The sequence below is a fragment of the Cephus cinctus genome, unplaced genomic scaffold (assembly GCF_000341935.2).
Source record: "Cephus cinctus unplaced genomic scaffold, Ccin1 Ccin1_scaffold0622, whole genome shotgun sequence".
NCBI classification, from domain to species: domain Eukaryota; kingdom Metazoa; phylum Arthropoda; class Insecta; order Hymenoptera; family Cephidae; genus Cephus; species Cephus cinctus.
The window spans coordinates 26,323-42,577 of record NW_014333265.1 but is presented as its reverse complement, the minus strand read 5'-3'; the positions used below and the strand labels follow the sequence as shown (position 1 = coordinate 42,577).

Below are 16,255 nucleotides of genomic sequence, written 5' to 3'. Positions count from 1 at the left end.
GAATAGCTAGATGGATCAGAGTCCTACAAGATTTTGACATAACGTGGGTATACCGGAAAGGTTCGGAAAACACAATAGCGGATGCGTTATCGCGACATATATCCACTAAGGACAACTTGATAGAAATAGAATATCGGGTTCACCAAATCATTCACTACAATGATAATAAAAATGTATACACTCTGGAACAAGACGGAAACGTTTTAGGGAACTTCAACACTAGACAGCTTCGTCCATATAGGGAAAGAAAATCCTTCTTACTGGCCATGCTGGAATGTAGAGATGGCGAAATGGAAAGCAACGAAGTTGCAGAGAGTTCAGGCGTAACGCGAGCGATTTATCGAGACGTACCGCTAGTTAAAGGGCAGGTGTTCGGAAAGGACATACTAATATTAGTAGACACCGGGGCTCAAGTATCCGTCATCAGTAGTGGATTCTTGGAGGAAATAAAAAAGGAATTTCCCCATGCGCAAATCGAAAAGATGGAAAACATAGACATCTTTAGTGACATAGCGTCGAAAGTAATACCGCTCCGCGAGAAAATCACCATAGGCGTAAACCTCGAAAAGGTAATTCTAGAGGGGGTTTTTTACGTGCTAGAAGGATTAGCGGCACCCATGGTCATGGGTATGGACATGTTAAGAAAGTACGGAATAGACATAATGCTGTCAAATCAATTGCTAAAGATAACGTCGTTAGGAATAAACATTCCAATTTATGTATACAGTAAGCCACAAGATAGTAGCGATGAATACAACTGTCAAGTAGTTAGCTTGAACATGATGCGAACGGATAGCGTTGATTTACAGGAAGTCAAAGACGAGATGAACCTGAGCGCGGAAGATTTGATTCTGAGAAAGCAGAATGAATTATGTAACAAAATTTTGCGAAGCAGGGGTATCTTAGCAGACGAACGACCGGAGGAACTGACAGGTCCAAAGTTAAAAACGGTAGTACTGAATAAGACGCGTAAGATATGCGAAAACAACATGGTAATTTTACCCGGAAACATGCGAGCGAATATTGATAAAACCCGCGATAACGACTATTTATCATCTGATAAAGATGAAGAAATTATAACGGTGGATGACTGTAACAACAATGTAACAGAACTGAAGTCGGTAAAAACTGAATTGGTTAGTCGAGACACGGGATTCCAAATTTTAAGAGATATATCAATCGACGCGAGTGAAATGGAAAGGGTTAAATTAAATTCGCCATTATTCCTAAAACCATTGGAGGATGAACTAAGTGCGCGAACGTCCATTGAGAACCGCAAGAGGAAACGTGAAATGGAATCAACGATGCACCACTGGGAGTCCGAGAGTGGGGATGAGGCGGAGCCAGCGGAGCGACGCTGCGCAAAGCGCTGCGCAGTAGGCGACCGAGGAGACGAGCTGAAGCCAGCGAACGTGCTAGTCAGTCGACAGCGGTACACCGAAGTGACAACAAGCAAAGAAGCAGCAATCAATCCTGACATGGAGGATGAGCTTGAGAGGACTAGAGCCGAGCAGGCTGAACTTCAAGAAAAGCTATTGGAGGTTCAAACGGAGACCAACGAGCAAATTAAATTGCTGATAGCGGAGGCCACCAGAACTCTGGAGCGAGTGAAGGCTAGGAAGCTCATTCAGGAGAAGTACAACGCGGCATGCCTAAAGGATGTCCAGAAGGCATACCAAGCTGCCGTGAAGAGGAATATTGAGGGAATTTCCTTATCAAAAAAGGGAAAAAGAACAACGGCAACCAAACCAAAGGGGAAAGCCGAGTCAGAGAAGACAGCCGTCCAGGAAGGAGGCCAAGAAACTCAACTGACAGATGACATGTGCCCGATGGTAAAGCTGAATCGAATTCGGACCAGGAGCCAGGATTCTACCTTGGGAGATGAGATTCTACCAACAAAGGAGGAGAAGGAAGCCAGTCCGACCAAGGAACTCGAGCACATGCAAGCCAGTCCGACCAAGGAACTCGAGTACAAGGAAGCTAGTCCGACCAAGGAACTCGAGCACAAGGAAGCTAGTCCGACCAAGGAACTCGAACACGAGGAAGCCAGTCCGACCAAGGAACTCGAGCACGAGGAAGCCAGTCCGACCAAGAAATTCGAGCATGAGGAAGCCAGTTCGTCCGAGGAACTCGAGCACCAGGAACCAGAGCAGGAACCGGAATACATCCAGCGGGATAATCCACGGTACCAACTGAGGAGGATTCCAGTGAAGCCGAAGGTGCTGTCAATGGAAATTTTGGACAAGGCTGATCATGTAATTCTGCAAGAAAATAGGGTGACACCCTTAAAGATACGGGTCAAGGACCGCCCTCCGTGGGACAGCCGAATCTAGGAGGACCAGGAATTCTCTAAGGGCAGAGAGTTACCACTAGGCCTACCAATCCGGTCACAACCTAACCTAACCTGGCAACCGGTAGCGATGAATCCCAATTTCCAGATATTGCCATTTCCTGCACGGAATCATTGGTGCCTGATAGGACCAATCGTGTGCTTATCATTAGCATAAGATCCTATAGATTATAAGTTTATCTGGAAAGACCTACCTTTTGGAAGCCATGCCGAGCCAAATGACGAGAGGACGAAGTCTCAAAAGTCAATGGAACATGCGATGGTAGACTTCCAATGAAAGGGTATAACAAGTTATGTTAATTATATAAGTCAAAGTTTATTTAAATTGTTTGAATTAATTAATATAGCTTCACGTTTGTAAGAGACAGTATACAATACTTGGAAAAGACAGTAGTAAGGTTCTATTGTTGTTACATACTTACCTGAAATTAAAGCAGATCAGCTGTTCAAGGAAATAGCATAGACAGAGCTTAAAGAGTGATAGAGCATTCCTTGGACTTAAAGTATTTAAAAGGATCTGATTAAAGAGGATAGTTTCTGATAAAATAGATATTACATATATTTGTCAGGACATTGATCATACAGTTAAAGCATTATTAATATATAATACTGTTAAACATATGGTAAGTTGAATTATCAGTCACTTATGTTAAATCGTGATAAATTTAAAGTAGAATCAGTAGATGCTAACTTTCCAAGGTAATGATTGGATGCATGAGAAAACATTAAAAATTAAATTCTAGAGATAATTTAATCGTAGTTTGCAAATTAAAGATTTTTCTTATAAATAAAAATAACTATCATTAAAGAGATATATGTAAGTACGGTAGAATATTATTCCACGTTGATTGCAATATATAAATATTACAATTTGAAATGTTAAATAAGAATTCAATGGTAATTTAACAAAAAAGCATATTTCAGAATATTTAAAGACACTTACCATAATGACAGTATATGAAAGTAATGTACAGAGTCAGTTAGAAGACATACGGATAATTGAACGTAGTGATTTGTTGAGATAACCAATAGTTCAATGGTAAAAAATTCGTATTTTTAATAATAATTGAGAGAATCCCTTAAGGATAATGAAACTACGTTCTAGAGAGATGAAATAGTCATTCGTTTAAGGAAATATTGCATTTCGTCATATAATTTAGATATTTAGTATGATCAATGGTAATTATTAAATTCTTGTAGTTATTAACATTGGTATTTTCTACAAGTGACTAACGTATACGTCTCAAGCGTACTTTCATTTAATTAAAGAAAAATTTAATTATTGTTAGTAGTTTCGAAGATATAAAGATTGTCTTTGTCCCTATGCTTTACCATTGGGAAGTTTCCATAACCGTTGGCGAATTCTCGGAAGAGCCAGTTAATTCCTGGAAATAGTGGGGGAAGTTTTTGAATATCTACGAAACTATAATATTTACATGTTTTATTTGGTTATCAAATTATTACATAAATATAAAAAATAACTATTGCTTAGTTTGAGCTTATTGCGTTTGTTTATAACTGTCGTCAAATAGTTTATACGAATAATTTTAAATTATAGAGTAGTTATAAACATTTAAATATGTGTTTGATGTTATTAACTATTTTATAATACTGATATCTATGTTCATGCACAACTGTAACGCCGCTCGTTTAAGATAAACCGTAGTTGAATAGCAACAAATGAAAATTGTTGTAAAACGTCATATAATTTGATAGCAAAGGAATTTCGCGATGAAACTTGGTAGAAATAGAGTATTAACGATCCTATTTCGAAAAATTAACATTAGAAAGCTTAATTGTTAGTTTAAAAAACAAATTCCTTTGTTAGACAAAATTAAGCATTTTCATTCGCTGCCGGAGCCCTGGTAGGGATACGCAAACGCCCGAATCGCTGATTGGGTGCGGCGAAAGGACTCCCGAGGTCTATCAAAAAGGGGATGCGCCGAGCATCCAGGTTCCCACAATCATCTTATGTCTCGCGGTGTACACATCGAGGTCTCAGCGTACACAGAATACGGGCTTATAGCCCGTATTCAGAACTTGCTTTTAGTGCTAATAGCGCGCTTTTAAATTATTTGTTAGTGAGTTTAAAGGTGACCGTATTCAGAACCGCTTCTATGGTCACTCTTAAGATCACTAACAGCTAATAGCGCGCTATTAGCGAAAAAGCCTATTCAGAACCGCTTTTAAACATTTAACAGCGCGCTATTAGGCACCATCTTGGGACTAACAGCGAGCTATTCGAAGATGTGGGTAGGGGCATGTTTAAAGTGACAGGTCGCTGAAATATGGCGGACCCGATGGAGGCTATTGCCAAGATAGATGAAGTCCGCGAAGTTAATGAAATGAGAGTAAGAAATCCGCAAGTTTTTCGAGAGAGGCGTGATCCGTTTCGTACGTGACGTCATTCTTAGGCATTTCGGCCGTGTTCAATGCTCAGAGGGTATCAGATTTGTGGGGATCTTCATCCTCCACAAAATTTTTTAGGCAAATTTTATTGATTTTGAAATCGAGCCCAGAAGGTTTTGAGAGAGCAGAACCTCCACCTGTACCACTCGCACGCTTGCGATAGCAAGAAAAAGTCTTCTTTGCTGTGAGTTTCCACCGTTGCTATGCATCTCTTATATCTTTCCATTCCCTCTTAATTCCAGTCACTGCCATTTTCTCTGTTAGTTTCGTTCATTTGTCTCTTCTAGTCTTTTGCAATCAAGCATTATTTGCTTTATTCTCTAGTATATGACGATTGTTGCTTACAAATTGTATGACTAATGCTTCTTCTTCGAGGGTGAAATTCTCCTTTCGTTCCATAATGATCTGCAACCATTTATTTATTTTTTTTCATTTTCATGTCATGCCTGTCTTATAATAGTTTTAACGTATTAATTGAATATTAATAGCTTGGCTTCAAGAAAGGGAATTCTTGAATTTTGAATTTCAAATATGGCTGCAGTTTTCACCAAATATCAAGTTCGCGCTTTCCGAATGCCACCGAATACTCCCGGACATAATCGAATATACCCGAGTCTTCCCGAATGATTCCGAACGCGGTTGAAAGTACATGTTACAATGCGACCGGATTGGAACTGCAAGGATTTATGCTTTTCCCTTAGGCTGGCACCTCTATTCCTAAAAATCCAGCTTCTCCACGGAGGGCGGTCCTTGATTCGTGCTCGGACTGTAGATTTATCTCGAACCGAAGAGTAACGCACCGTTTCCACGGTCGCCACCTGTTTTTACCATAAACAGGAAGGGGATCCCCGAATCCAGACTGCAACTATCTCCTTATTCTTCGCTGACGTATGGTGTGCTGCGTCCGACAACTAGTGGAACCCTATCACTTTTCGATCCTCCAGGCTTCAGCAGAAGGTACTTCCCCACCACAATTGAATAAAATTCTAATTTGGATTTAAAGGAACTTTAATTTCAACCCGCACATTCTTATAACATTACCCTGAGTGCTCAACGCAAGGTAAGTGGTGTTACGATACAATAGCTAAATTCGCGAGCGATGTTTACGCCACGATCGCTTGTCAGAAACCAGGAACCACGACGCAAGATGCGTCCGCTTTATATAGGCTTGGCGAGTCGCTCGGCCGCAGCCAATCAGCGCTAAGCGCGTTCCCGTCTCCCTTCCAGGGTCACGACATCCAATCAGAATGCTTAAATTTGTTAAACAAAGGAATTTGTTAGTTAGAATAAATATTATGGATTCTAATGTTAACCAATCGAAAGAGCATGGTAAATTATGTAATTTCACCAAGTTTCGTTAAAAAATTCCTTTGTTAACACATTCTAGGGTGTTTAACAACAATTCCGATGTTTTGCTATTCAACTATTGTTTAACTATGCCGAGCGAGGTTGCGGTTGTATATGAACTTAGTTAATAGTATTACAGAATACTTAATTATAAAAAACGCAAAATTACATGTTTATAACTACCTAATAACTTAACATTTAAACTGCCAACGGTTCAACAATAGTTATAAACAAACATATGTAACTCGAACTAAATAATAGTTATCCTTTAATTATTTGTAATCATTTGTGTTACGTATATCGACCTTCATTCCGAAACAGAAGAATAACGTAGCCGACAGGAAGCATAATTGCAGACTCAGCACGTTACCCAGTGCATTGCCCGTGCCACCTACCCAGCTGGTTAGCGGAATGCATTCTTAACGTCCTAACCGTACCTAGAGCATCAGCAAAAATCGACTATATAAGCAGCCAAAATCATGGCACTGGCGCTCAGAAAATCATTCAGTTTCACGCGTAAAAGATCGGACTGCACGTTGTCACTCGTGGCTCTAACCGTTAGAGTATTAGATTCAATGTAGTATTCGCAATCTGGCCTAGGTACGGATTCGTTATTACATACCCTAGGGCACAAGCTGGATCGGTTACCGGGCAAAATTGAGCTGCATAGACTAGTCTTTCCAAATATCGCATAGATTTGATAAATTTCTGTTCCACCAAATTTCTTTTGCCTTAACCTCACACACACAGTCAGGTTTTGTAATCCGATTTTCACAATATTTTTTATCCCAGTATTTCTCATAATCGAAACACTGTACACGACAATTAATTGAAAACTTCTAAATTGTTTGTAACAATATATCGCAAATTCACATTTTACTCGCGTTTTAAATATCTATTACCCATCCTCAAACATTTCAGAGAATATCTATCCACGTTGGAATAGCAAGGCGTGTTTCAACACCTTAAACGAGCAGTGAACCCACCATTGAGTGCATTCTTACCGCTCGGAATTCACTCAAATATTATTCACGTTACCTCCGGTCGTTTCTTTTCTTTTGGTTACTTCTAAATTTTTGTTATCAAATTTAAAGGCCTCGCTAGCCACAACGGCCTACGTAATAGAATTGGTGACAGCAGTGGGATACCCTCCAAACTAGTATTAACTCAACCTGTAATACCAACACCCATCTTATCCAACTTCGAAAACCGACTAAGGAAGTTGGACTTCAGGTCAACTTCCCCATTGTTATTTTTTTTTGGTTACTTCTAAATTTTTGTTATCAAATTTAAAGGCCTCGCTAGCCACAACGGCCTACGTAATAGAATTGGTGACAGCAGTGGGATACCCTCCAAACTAGTATTAACTCAACCTGTAATACCAACACCCATCTTATCCAACTTCGAAAACCGACTAAGGAAGTTGGACTTCAGGTCAACTTCCCCATTGTTATTTTTGAAGTAACCCATCCTTTCTAAGCGTAACTAAGGGAGTTGGACGTCGCGTCAACTTCCCCATTGTTATTTTTGAAGTAACCCATCCTTTCTAAGCGTAACTAAGGGAGTTGGACGTCGCGTCAACTTCCCCATTGTTATTTTTGAAGTAACCCATCCTTTCTAAGCGTAACTAAGGGAGTTGGACGTCGCGTCAACTTCCCCATTGTCATCTTGGAAATCCTATCAATTCAAACCACCCTAATCAATTAGGTATCACGAACGAGTTCAGTCACATACATACATTAGACGTTTGTTAAATAACCATTTCGGAACTGCTCAAACTTGTTACTCCAACATGGCAGATGCAGATTTATCTCGATCCCTAATAGAAGCATTTAACTTCACAACATCGCAAGCTAGAATACAAAACGCAGCATTAGAAATTCCTAAATACGACGGTGAGACAATCTCACTTACAAATTTTGTACTCGCTGTAAAAACCGGAGCACAACAGTTAGTAGCTGGCAAAGAAACGCGATACCTGCTCCAATTATTAAACAAACTCCGAGGAGCCGCGCGAGCTAGTGTAGAAGAAAAAGATTTCACCATACTTGACGATTTAGAAGAACACCTAAAAAAGCGATACGCTCCAGGAAGGAATTTATCTTCCTTCCTTAGTGAAATAGGAAGACTGAGAATAGGAAAGACGGAAAGTCTGAGAAAATATATAAATAGAACAACGAAACTATATCAAAAGGCACGAGCCGCTCAACTTGACAAATATCACAATGACAAAGAAAGGAAAGCGGAATTAGAAGAGCATACTCTCGAAAATTTTCTATACGGATTACCTCGTGAGATACGCCAGGAGGTTGTAATAAAAAATCCAAAATCGTTAGATGCTGGATTCGACCTAGTCATGGAACTAGAAAGGAAAATAAAAAATCTTAAGCGAGCTCGCAATAATTATGACAGTGATTCACCAGATGACTACCGGAGGTCCAGAAGGAACCACTCGAGTAGGCGATCACACAAACGAGTTTCGTACCCACACTCTCCAAACCCATACAATAGGTATCACAAAAGACATTACCGAGATGTGTCTATTTCAAGTTCAAGCGCGAGCTTTACTTCTGAATCCAGTGATGACGAAAGAGTCAATCACCATCGCACTTACGGAATGCATGTAAGGAGGTATCGTTCCTCCTCAGCATCGACCGACACTTCCAGGTCTCGCGATCGGAATAGAGAGAAAACGCCCGAACGTAGGAAGCAGCGAAAAAAATTATTTTGCTCGAAATGCAGCACCAAGGGCCACGACGGAAAAACTTGTCGAAAATCTCGTGCAAAATCCCCGTAAACTCAGTAGGGAGAGAAATCATGGAAGACCCAATCGTCATAGATCATCCTCTACCGAATCCACCGGTTCTCTAAACTCGGAAGGCGCTCACCGCGTTCTACACACGGTGAGCGACAAGAAATCCAAAGCGAAGGACGAAGAGAAGACCGTGAGGTTCACGGACAGAACAACACCCAAGGAAGACCAGAATACTACGTCAAGGAAGCTCCTCCACCGACGATCATCCTCCAAGTCCCCGAGCTAAGAGGAAAAGAAAATATCTTTCTAATCGATTCGGGATCCTCAGTCAACTTAATCCAACAGGAAAGTCTTAACGATGATGCAAAGTTAGAATACAAGGAAATAATTGATATCGAAGGTGTATCAGGACACTTCGTCACCACTGTGGGAGCCGTGTTACTAACTATCGGTAATCGAAAAGTATTCTTCTATGTGGTCAAAGGATCCTCTTGGCTATACAGCGGAATACTTGGAGCCGCATATTTCACGCAGGATAATGCAGTAATATCTTTCCACCATAAAACAATAGTGACAGAGGACAACTCGATACGATCAAAGCCATTTGCCCAAGCTGGACAAATACAAACGGCAGCATATTCGGCACAAAGAACCAAGCACGTCATAAAGGCTCGCTCACGACAACAAGTTGCGATAAGGATAGCGAATACGGAAATCACCGAAGGATATCTGCCTCGAATAAAAACTCCCCGAGGTATTATAATCGGAGAAAATCTAGTGACCAATCGCCAAAGAATCTGGTACACTATTGCAACTAACGTCAACAACAAAAATCAAGAACTCGAATTAGATCCTCAGATACTGGAACCCTTCGAATTCCTCTCAGAAGCAGGAGATTCCTATGGTAAAACAACCATGGACCAACCACGAGAAACGTTTTAGCCAAATTCAGAAGGCTTTAAAGTTGGATCACCTTATTAAGGAAGAACAAGAACACGTAGCTGAGATCATCAACGACTTTCCGGATTAATTTCACCTTACCCGTGACAAACTAGGAATTTAAAAAACAGTCGTTCATACAATACCTACTATCGATGAAACGCCGACCCATACTAAGCAGTATCGGTACCCGTCAATTCATCAACAGAAGATCAAACGTCAAATTACCAACTTGCTTGAAAATGACGTCATTCAACCATCCACATCACCATACAATTCACCCCTGTGGATTGTTCCCAAAAAGCCCGATTCACAAGGAAACTCAAGGTGGAGAATGGTGATCGACTTCAGAGCGCTTAACGAAAAAACGATTGGAGATAGTTATCCCCTACCTTGCACCACGGAGATATTAGACCAAGTCGGTAGCGCTAAATATTTCTCTGTATTCGACTTAGCCAGTGGATTCCACCAGATAGGAATGGATCCTAAGGACAGAACAAAAACGGCGTTTACTACACCCAATGGGCACTACGAGTACATCCGAATGCCCTTTGGCCTCAAAAACGCACCAGCAACATTCCAGAGGTTAATGGATCAAGTTCTAACTGGACTACAAGGAACAGAGCTATTTGTGTACATAGATGATATCGTAATTTTCGCATCATCTCTTGAAGAACATGGCCAGAAGGTTCGAGCTATGCTCCAACGGCTGAAGGAACATGGATTAACACTTCAACCGGATAAATGCGAGTTCTTACGTAAGGAAATCACTTATTTAGGCCACATATTTTTAAAAGAAGGAGATCGTCCTGACCCAAAGAAACTGATAGCAGTCAAAAATTTCCCCATACCCAAAAATCAGAAGAACATTAAACAGTTTCTGGGTTTAGCAGGATACTATCGAAGGTTCATTGCAAATTTCTCTAAGATAGCTAAACCTCTGACAAGCTTACTGAAGAAAGAAGTCACCTTTCATTAGGGACCGGAACAACAAGCTGGGTTTGAAACCTTGAGAGATATGCTGTGCCAAGGACCCATACTCCAATACCCGAATTTCAACGAACCCTTCATTGTAACAACTGATGCTTCTGACTATGCCATCGGAGCTATTCTGAGTCAAGGAAAAATTGGTCAAGACCTGCCAATAGCATACACCTCAAGACTTCTGAACTCTGCAGAAACAAACTACTCGACAACTGAAAAGGAGTGTCTTGCTATCATCTACGCTGTAGCATACTTCCAACCCTATCTATATGGTCACAAGTTCACTTTGGTAACAGATTATCTTCCTCTAGTCTGGCTACACTCCGTCAAGGACCCTAGTTCACGACTGATGCAATGGAGATTTAAACTAGCTGATTACAAATACACGGTCACATACAAGTCCGGTAAACCCATCCTAAATACAGATGCACTATCCCGCAATCCAACAGTGCTCTCCTACCCAATAAAACCTAAGGAGGGGACCGGCCATATAAGCCATTGCCACATCAAAGGAAAATCAGCCTAGAAGACAGTACAATTGGGAAACGAATAAAAACAAGGTCACGGCCAAATGTGAATTAAAACGAGTCATCCACTAGCTCGCTAGATACAGCCAAAGATACGTGCCATGAAGAAACTGGAAATAGAAGCATGTTACCTTCCCTGCTGACCGGGACAATACTGGAAGAAGAGGAAACCGAAGAGGTTAACAAAGAATCATTCCCCTCGCGGAACTTCGACCTCCAAAGTCTGTTTGAAGAGACCTATAGCGACAACGAATCAGAACCTACTAAGGAACAATTGACAATAGGAAGATTGAAACATCTATTTATTAAAGATCCAAAAATAATAGAACTGGGATCAGCATCAGAAACATCATCCGACTAAGACACGGACCTAACCCAAATAGATACCTTCTGGTGATACGGGAAGGCTATGGAATCTCCCCAAGACGAATTAAAAAGAGCAGATTTTGCACAGGACGAGAACGAAGCTAGGCAAATATATGGAGACCTAGGAGACTTTACCCTGCACGAAGCTAAGCAAAACATTAAAGAACTATCTCAAACCTTACCTTCCTTGGAAAACATAGCACCACCAAAAAGGAACATCGAAAAACTACAGGATTCTACAATCATTGCAGGCAGTACGCCAAAATCAAACAAACAACACACCCAACGAAGAGTATCCTTCATGCCTACTCCTTGACGTAGCCTACAACCAACAGCACAATCAACACCGGGAGCCAGAAATCAGAACCCCGAGACAGTGATCAATACACACAACGAAGAGTATCCTTCATGCCTACTCCTCGACGTAGCCTACAACCAACAGCGCAATCAACACCGGGAGCCAGAAATCAGACCCCCGAGACAGTGATAGACACCTGTATAGATAACACCCACGGATCATCACCACAACAAAAAGGAGTCATGCTACCACTGGTTGACATATCATCCTTAAGCGACGACTTGGACATTGACTGCGAGATCAGTATATCGGAGACCGCTCTTACAGGAAAAGAAGGTAACCTGGTCCACTTCCTACCAGCCGACGGTCAATTAATGAACCCAGTAAATCGAACGTTCAAGGAATTAAATTACGTTGATCAGGACAAAATATCGGCAGAAAAACCCAGAAGGGGACACGTTTTCATTTCCCGACAAGGGATCAAGCGAATTTACACTCTTATACACACGAACTATTGCTACGAGAAACCAACAACTAAGGAAGTTCAATTAGCTCTGGAAGCATTAAAATTCGCTATGAAAAAATCCAAAGTCGACAATGTTAGAATCCCCGCAAAAGGGAACGGACTCGACGAAATGCCAATGGGAACGTTAATAAAGTGCATAAAGATAGCCTTTCAAGATTATGCAAGTAAAATCACTCTTTGCACGGGAATCATCGAGACACCACCACCGGATCTCCGTCAAGAAATTATAAAGGAACATCATGAAAGTCTCATCGAGGGACATAAAGGCGTTACTATGGCATATCGAAGAATACGAGAACTCCACCACCAAATTCAGGAATATATCCGGAGTTGCGATAGCTGTCAGAAGCAAAAGTTAGTTCGCATAAAAACGCGAGAACCAATGCTCATCACCGATACACCTATGGAACCATTCCAAAAAATCTCTCTCTACACAGTAGGTCCTTTACCAGAAACTCCTAACGGGAACAAGTACATTTTGACCCTGCAGGATAATTTAACCAAATATTGTCTCGCAGTAGCTATTCCCAATATACGAGCTACAACTATTGCCGACGCATTCGCACGACATTTCATAAGTCAGTTTGGAACACCCAAAGCCATCTTAACGGATAAAGAAACCTGTTTTACTAGCGAACTTTTCAATAATTTGGCAAAAATATTTCGAATTAAATTAATCACTACATCTGGCTACCGACCTCAAACTAACGGAGCATTAGAAAGAAGCCATCACGTTCTCGTGGAATACCTGAAAAATTACATGGATGCATATGATGACTGGGAATTACTACTACCATTCGCAATGTTTTCATATAATACCTCGGTACATGAAGCAACGAATTTCACTCCCTACGAACTCATCTTTGGAAAACCTGCAAGAATACCTTCATCATATCCAGCCACGAATGATCTAAAAACGTACGGTGACTACTTAGCAGAACTAATCACCTATCTGGACAAAATCAGAAACATTGCCCGCAATACATTAGTGCAGACTAAGAAAAAAACAAAGGAACGGTACGACAAGAAAATAAAACCAATCAAATTTAACCCAGGAGATAGGGTATACGTTTTAAAGGAGACAAGACGTCACAAATTTGATCTACATTATGAAGGCCCGTACGAAATTTTACAGTTATGAGAATTAAACAATGCAGTCATAAAAACCGACAAGGGAAAAATCAAAGTAAAACATTTCGACAAATTAAAACCTGCTAGCTCCGCCCAAAACCCGATCCAGAATCATCAACCTTGCTAAAAATAAGCTGTTCAATTTCCAGAAACAGGATGTTGCACATAATTTTAACCTTATTCTGCGCACCACAGATCAACGGAATTCTGAAAGATGGAGCACCTGACTATCAGATTACTCTATTAAAGAACAATATCGGCTGGCACTTTGAGAAACTCCATGACATGCGCATTTATCATGTGGAATGGAATCTGGTCACCTCGCTAGAAATCGGTGCATTACTAAAGCAGCGTCCACACTTAGAGGAACACAAACTTGAAGCAAATAAACAATGCTTATCTATGCAACTTACGACATGCGAGGCCCGCGAAGAAATAATCCATCTAATGGCCACACTCACTGACTATTGTAAAGATGAGGATCTCTTACAAGGCATTGTTGGAGAAATCAAGGAAGAAGGAAACCGCCGAAAGCGCGGTGCATCACTCGGATTAATAGGCACTATAAGTCAAGCTCTTTTTGGAACCCTCACAAAGGCCGACGCTGAGTACTACAATATCGAATTAGATAAACTACACAAGGACCAAAATCATCTGTTGGAACTGCTGGCAAATCAGACCCATATAGTCCGATCAGAATTCCAAAATATACATCAGCACCTTCAGAATTTCACGATACTGGCCAATAGAAACAAAGTCACCACCGATCTACTTGCCACAGAACTCAGCAAGCAACAAAACGCCATGAAGGAACAAGCCTACGAAATATCATCTCTAAAGTGGCTACGTAGCCTGGAAAGGAGTGTCAACGAATATCAAACAGGCCTAGAATTGCTCACCAACGCAGTGATATTTGCTAAACAAGGAATAATCCATCCCGCCGTACTACCACCACGACAGCTAGTTTCCGCCGCAAACAAGATTCGGCAAAATACCCAGTACGAGTTCCCTCTATCCTCAACCGAACTTTTATCCGAACAATTCCAAAAAACTGTCACACTGAAAACCTCCTATAAACAAGGCCGTCTCATCCTAGCACTCACCATTCCTCTTTTAGACCATGATCCATTCCATCTTTTTCAAATTCACACTTGCCCAGCGAGGCAAGCACTAGGAATCAACTACACCATATCTGCTTATATTATTCCCCGAACTACCTACCTAGCCACCTCCTTTGACCGGAAATATTACTTCACCCCGACCAAAGGTTATCTACAGACCTGCTATAAGCACGTAGGACAACTGCTCTGCAAATTAAAGTTACCATTATATCAGACGGACACCAGGCAGACTTGTGAAGTATCTATATTGATCAACCCCGCCAATGCTGCTTGGGACCAATGTGATATCCGACTGCTTAAAACCACGGATGCTTATTGGGAACAACTCAACACTCCAAACACGTGGCTATATTCTACCTCACAAACCGAAGAACTGCGTATCATTTGTCAAGGGCGAGGAATCGGATTTGAAACACTAACTGGAACCGGCATCCTCCAATCAAAACCAGGTTGTCAAGCTGTGACAAGAACAACTAGATTAACAGCGCAACAAACTATAATAAAATAGGGTTACTCTCATTTCGATCCACCAATGTCCCTTAACATCTCAGCAATAGCCCCCATCTTAGCTCAACCCAGCACCAACGACCTCCTCGACACCATCAGGAAAATGCCAGAAACAAATCCGGGAAACGATTGGGAATCGAGCAAAAATGCTGTCGAACTCAAGGAAATAGAATCGCAAGCGAAGGAGCTTGAGACCCATCAGCGAGGAATGCGCCTAAACAACATATTTTCCTATTCATCTTTCCGGATGATTTCGATGCTCATACTCAGTATCATGTACATCAGTAAATGTTATAGTTGCACCGTTAACTTGAAAACGAAGGTCATTTCTGATGAGACAAAACTAATTTTTCAGATTTTTATGCCAGAGAGTTTAAAATGCCTGAAATATTCATAGAATCACATTTTGAAAAAAATATCTGCACGCGCGCGCGTGTGTGTGTGTGTGTGTGTGTGTGCATATTTTGCAAATGTTACTTATATCGACCTTCATTACAAAACAGAAGAATAACGTAGCCAGCAGGAATCATAATTGCAGACTCAGCACGTTACCCGGTGCATTGCCCGTGCCACCTACCCAGCTGGTTAGCCGAGTGCATTCCTAACGTCCTAACCGTACCTAGAGCATCAGCAAAAATCGACTATAGAAGCAGTCAAAATCATGGCACAGACGCTCAAAAAATCATTCAGTTTCACGCGTAAAAGATCGGACTGCACATTGTCACTCGTAGCTCTAACCGTTAGAGTATTAGATTCAGTGTAATATTCGCAATCTGGCCTAGGTACGGATTCGTTATTACATACCCTAGGGAACAAGCTGGATCGGTTACCGGGCAAAATTGAGATGCATAGACTAATCTTTCCAAATATCGCATAATTTTGATAGATTTCTGTTCCAACAAATTTCTTTTTGCCTTAACCTCACACACAGTCAGGTTTTGTTATCCGATTTCACAATATTTCTCATAATAGAAACACTGTACACGACAATTAAT

The 16,255-nt window shown here is 41.0% G+C and overlaps 1 protein-coding gene across 1 annotated transcript; it reads left to right on the top strand.

Annotated features, from left to right (window-relative positions):
• The first annotated feature begins 550 nt into the window (after window positions 1–550).
• On the top strand, window positions 551–2,858 carry LOC112494573 (muscle M-line assembly protein unc-89-like). Its single transcript, XM_025086569.1, has one exon. It carries the CDS (start codon window positions 618–620, stop codon window positions 2,331–2,333), a length of 1,716 nt encoding a protein of 571 aa, XP_024942337.1. The 5' UTR covers window positions 551–617; the 3' UTR covers window positions 2,334–2,858.
• Window positions 2,859–16,255: the final 13,397 nt, after the last annotated feature.